Raw genomic sequence first — 5,375 nt, 5'->3', positions numbered from 1 at the left:
TTATTGCATCATTTTACCTAAATTATGCGTTTAAAGTAGCTGGCAATAATTTTGGCTAATTTTGGTTTTCGTTGTTTTCTTTGCTTTGTTTACTTTTCGCTCGTTTTCCAGTGAAACAAGATGGCGTAGAACCCGCTAAAAAAATCGACTTTTTTCACTCTCTTGTTCTTACGTGATCTTGTGTCTTGCGTTCATGCTAGTGCACTCAACGAACAGACCTCATATGTCACTTGGGTACCGATTACTAGACGGTAACTGTAATGTCAACTGCAGGGGGAATCGCGCGTCATGTGCGCCATTTGTACCTAAAGTCCGTTATAATCGTGTAATTTGGTCAGTTGCCAAATTTTATTTTTTTTTTGTCGGCTATAAATATATCGTCATTAGTTTTAATCATTGTATTTAATTATGGCAGAAGTAGACGATTTAAAACGCCTAGAAGATCAATTATACCAGTATTACCCTGAATTGAAACAAGATAGCGAGGGCGTCAAATTAGAACGCCGTAATCAGTTGTTTTTTCAGCTACGGTCTAGTCCTGTGGTACAATTGCCAGCATTCGATGCAGTCTCGTCCCTTGTAAACATAAAAGAGCTTTTAGAAAAGTGCAAGGATTGCGTACAGGACTCCATTTCAGGTTATCCAGAAATGAATGTATCATCGCCTTCTATGTCTCTTTTGGAGTCCAGTGGAGACGAGTTTTTAGCTACACACAAATCCTGTCGAAAGTCACGTAAACGAAAGTCTGCTTCCGCATTGGTCCGCCATTCTGAAATTGTGGAAAACCGAAATGAAGCGAAGGAGCAGGAAGCACCTCTTTCCTTATCTATATTAATACCTCAAGTTGTGAAGGGTTCAGAAAAAATGGAAATTTCTATTGATTTAGGCGGACTTGATGCCTCCCAACGATTATTTGGTAGTCGTGTTGAAGGATTATTGCGCAATCGTTCAAATAGCTCTAGTATGTTAGAAGATTTGCCTATCAAAGAAAAGTCTAGCTCAACTAACAAAAGTATGGATTTACAAATGTCTGTCGAGACATTAAATAACATAGAAACAATTCATGAAAATAACGATAAACAGGAAGACGAAATGCTTTCACGTTTGATATCACAAGTACTTGTAGACAATCATCAGTCTGAGACCTTGCAGGCTACTAATGTGCTTGATAATATTAACAACAATGAAATCAGTAACTATGACGCTGGCGTCCCAGTTTTGATTGATTCCTCTGAGCAGCAGGCAGCAAAGAAAAAGCGGCAACGAAAGCAAAAAAAACCCTTTGTTGAAAAGGGACCACCCAAAAAACGAGGACGCAAACCAAAAAATAAATTAAACAAGGATGATGCAGAAAATTTTGGAATGCCTAAAAGTGACTTGGCAAAATATGTTGAACTTTTTTCCAACACTTGCAATATGGCGGGGTCAGCAACGCCAGCTACATCTTCTACAATATCGCAACAAATGGTGACGTCAACAACTCATTACTTGGATCCGAGCGAGCAACAACCAATCACATATTATCTTGAAGGGGATTGGGAGAATGGAGGCAATTGCCAACTTATACAAACGGAAAATGCTCAAATTGATAATGGTCAGGAAGAATTCAATATGGCTGAGCTGGTAAGAGTGTTTTTTCATTCATTATAAGCACCTTTTGGAACAAGTAAAGAATACCCACCGTTTCGCCAGAAAAAAAACTAAACAAAATAGGAGTCAACAGAGCTTTTTGTGCTGATTATAACGGTACTTAAATTTACTTGCGGAAATTAAAACTAAGCGAATTTCGAAGGTCAAAGATCGAAATTAGCTTTTTGAAAAACCGTAATATCTCATAAACTAGTGAAGCGTTTGTAAAAGTTAATATACAGTTTTAAGGGCAATTAATACACCTTTCTTTTGGTGTGGTCCTTGTATCTTGCGTTTCAAATTTGTGATAAAAATTGGTTTTTATAAAAAACTAGCAGACCCGGCGAACTTGGTCCCGCACAAAATTAATTTTTTTATTGAAATATTTGGCCCAACGTTTTCGCCAGCTACTCAAGTTCATGTTTGGTTCTTTGGTCGACAGAAGGCATATACCCATTGCCGTCTTAAATAACCTGACGAAAGCGAATTTTGTCCGAAAAAGGGTCACCTCAATTTTTTCCAGAAAAACGAAAGCTACAAATTTTTTCTTTCCACAACAAATTTTAAAGTTAAAAGCTACAATTAATGCCGTTATAACATATTCGATATCTCAATTCTATCGACTAGGTGTATGGTGTCAAGTTAGCACTACATGCCATTTTTTCTTACAAAACGAGAGCTACAAGTTTTTTCTTTCCACAACAAATTTTAAAGTTAAAAGCTACAATTAATGCCGTTATAACATTTTCAATATCTCAATTCTATCGACTAGGTGTATGGTGTCAAGTTAGCACTACATGCCATTTTTCCTTACAAAACGAGAGCTACAAGTTTTTTCTTTCCACTACAAATTTTAAAGTTAAAAGCTACAATTAATGCCGTTATAAAAGAAAGAAAGAAAAAATTTGTAGCTTTCGTTTTTTAAGAAAAAATGGTATGTAGTGCTAACTTGACACCATACACCTAGTCGATAGAATTGAGATATTGAAAATGTTATAACGGCATTAATTGCAGTGTACGAAAATAAACTATATTGTACGTTACTATTTCGTTTCGTTTATTACTTCAACAGTTCGGTACAATACGAAAACAAAACGGCTGAGTTCACTTTGCGATAGTACACTACAGTAGTTTAGTAGTTACAGACGAAACAACAAACGAAATGAATCGTGCTGAGAAAAATATATGTATGTACAGTCAGTCAATAAAGTTTAGGTACAGCGAATTTTTTACAATACGGGCAACTATTTTTTAAATATTTTATTTTTCGCAAATTTTTTATAAAAATATGGTTAATTCTACAACAAAAACCCCAAAAAGAAAAGTTCCAAACCTTGTGCAAAATTAAAGAAAATTCTGCAAAATTTCATTCAAATATTGCACTTTTTATTTACGCTCTCTAGAAAAAATTTGAGTATGCAGTTTTTTATCAAACATTATTTTATATGGAGAAAATGAGCGACACCTTCAACAAAAAAAATTCCTAAAAATCAATGGTAAGTCCTAGCCACCACAAACTTGCACTTTGTTATACTAAAATTGAATGGGCTAAAAAACTGCATACCCAACTTCTTTCTAAAGAGCGTTAATAAAAAGTGCAATATTTGAATGAAATTTTGCGGAATTTTCTTTAATTTTGCACAAGGTTCGGACCCTGATTTTTGGGTTTTTTGTTGTAGAATTGAACATATTTTTATAAAAAATTATCGAAAAATAAAATATTTAAAAAATAGTTGCCCGTATTGTAAAAAATTCGCTGTACCTAAACTGTACTAAACTACTGAAGTGTACTATCGCAAAGTGAACTCAGCCGTTTTGTTTTCGTATTGTACCGAACTGTTGAAGTAATAAACGAAACGAAATAGTAACGTACAATATAGTTTATTTTCGTACACTGCAATTAATGCCGTTATAACATTTTCAATATCTCAATTCTATCGACTAGGTGTGTATGGTGTCAAGTTAGCACTACATACCATTTTTTCTGAAAAAACGAGAGCTACAAATTTTTTCTTTCCACCACAAATTTACAACAAAAAAGGTACAACTAATGCCGTTATAACATTTTCAATATCTCAATTCTATCGACTAGGTGTATGGTGTCAAGTTAGCATACATACCATTTTTTTCTTAAAAAACGAAAGCTACAAACTTTTTCTTTCCACAACAAATTTACAACAAAAAAGCTACAATTAATGCCGTTGTAACCTTTTCAATATCTCAATTCTGTCGTCAATGATGCATGGTGTCAAGTTAGCACTACATACTAAATTTTGTACGAAAAAGGGTCAACTCAATTTTTTCCAGAAAAACGAAAGATACTAATTTTTTCTTTCCACAACAAATTTACAACAAAAAAGCTACAATTAATGCCGTTGTAACATTTTCAATATCTCAATTCTGTCGTCAATGGTGCATGGTGTCAAGTTAGCACTACATACTAAATTTTGTTCGAAAAATGGTCAACTCAATTTTTTCCAGAAAAACGAGAGCTACAAATTTTTTCTTTCCACAACAAATTTTAAAGTTAAAAGCTACAATTAATGGCATAGTAACATATTGGATATCTCAATTCTATCGACTAGGTGTATGGTGGCAAGTTAGCACTACATACGATTCTTTCTTAAAAAACAAGAGCTAAAAATTTTTTCTTTCTACAACAAATTTACAACAAAAACACTACAATTAATGCCGTAGTTAACTTTTCCAATTTCGAAAAGTGTAGTGCTAACTTGACACGTTTTATTTTTGCATTTTTTATTATGTATGGCAGCACCGGCATTTCAGTTCAGTTGGTGTAGAAGGGAAAAAGTGAGGTTGAATTCGTTATTTTTTGCAACTTTAAATGCGAATTACTTAAAAACTATAAGCTTCCGGAGGGTGGGGTCTTCAGATTTAGAATCTGAAAAAGCTCCTCTATACTCCCTAATATTTTGTTTTTTCCAAAGCCTGGATCCGTTTTGGAAAATTTTCCCATAACTCGGTTCCAGCGCCACTAAAAATTATTAAAACCGTTTCGGTCGTTTAGGAGGAGTTAAGCCACCAGAATAAGTCTTTTACATACTGACACTCTTCGGCATTTTTTCCCATACAAAAAAACTCTCACGTATTCGTTATACGGAGAAAATGCGCAACATCATCAGCGAAAAAATTCTTAAAAATAAACGATATCTTATAGCCATTAAAAACTTGCACTTTATGATACTGAAATTGAGTGAACTACAAAACTGCATACTCAAAATTTGGTACAAAAAAATTTATTACGTGTGTCAAGTTAGCACTACACTTTTCGAAATTGGAAAAGTTAACTACGGCATTAATTGTAGTGTTTTTGTTGTAAATTTGTTGTGGAAAGCAAAAATTTGTAGCTCTCGTTTTTTAAGAATAAATGGTATGTAGTGCTAACTTGACACCATACACCTAGTCGATAGAATTGAGATATCGAATATGTTACTATGCCATAAATTGTAGCTTTTAACTTTAAAATTTGTTGTGGAAAGAAAAAATTTGTAGCTCTCGTTCTTTAAGAAAAAATGGTATGTAGTGCTAACTTGACACCATACACGTAGTCGATAGTATTGAGATATAGAAAAGGTTACAACGGCATTAATTGTAGCTTTTTTGTTGTAAATTTGTTGTGGAAAGAAAAAATTTGTAGCTTTCGTTTTTTTAGAAAAAATGGTATGTAGAATTGATAGATAGGTGTATGGTGTCAAGTTAGCACTACATACCATTTTTTCTTAAAA

At 33.7% G+C, this 5,375-nt stretch overlaps 1 protein-coding gene across 1 annotated transcript in view; it reads left to right on the top strand.

Moving 5' to 3' along the window:
- Positions 1-408: 408 nt before the first annotated feature.
- Positions 409-5,375, top strand: part of LOC118734091 — a 56,420-nt gene continuing 51,453 nt past the window's right edge. Inside the window, 1 exon segment of the mRNA XM_036463796.1 lies at positions 409-1,623. Within this exon segment, the coding sequence (XP_036319689.1) occupies positions 409-1,623 (1,215 nt within the window).

The sequence above is a fragment of the Rhagoletis pomonella genome, unplaced genomic scaffold, assembly GCF_013731165.1.
Source record: "Rhagoletis pomonella isolate Grant_MI unplaced genomic scaffold, Rhpom_1.0 Rhpom_scaffold_00002, whole genome shotgun sequence".
In the NCBI taxonomy this organism is placed as follows: domain Eukaryota; kingdom Metazoa; phylum Arthropoda; class Insecta; order Diptera; family Tephritidae; genus Rhagoletis; species Rhagoletis pomonella.
This window is presented reverse-complemented; position numbering and strand designations above follow the sequence as displayed.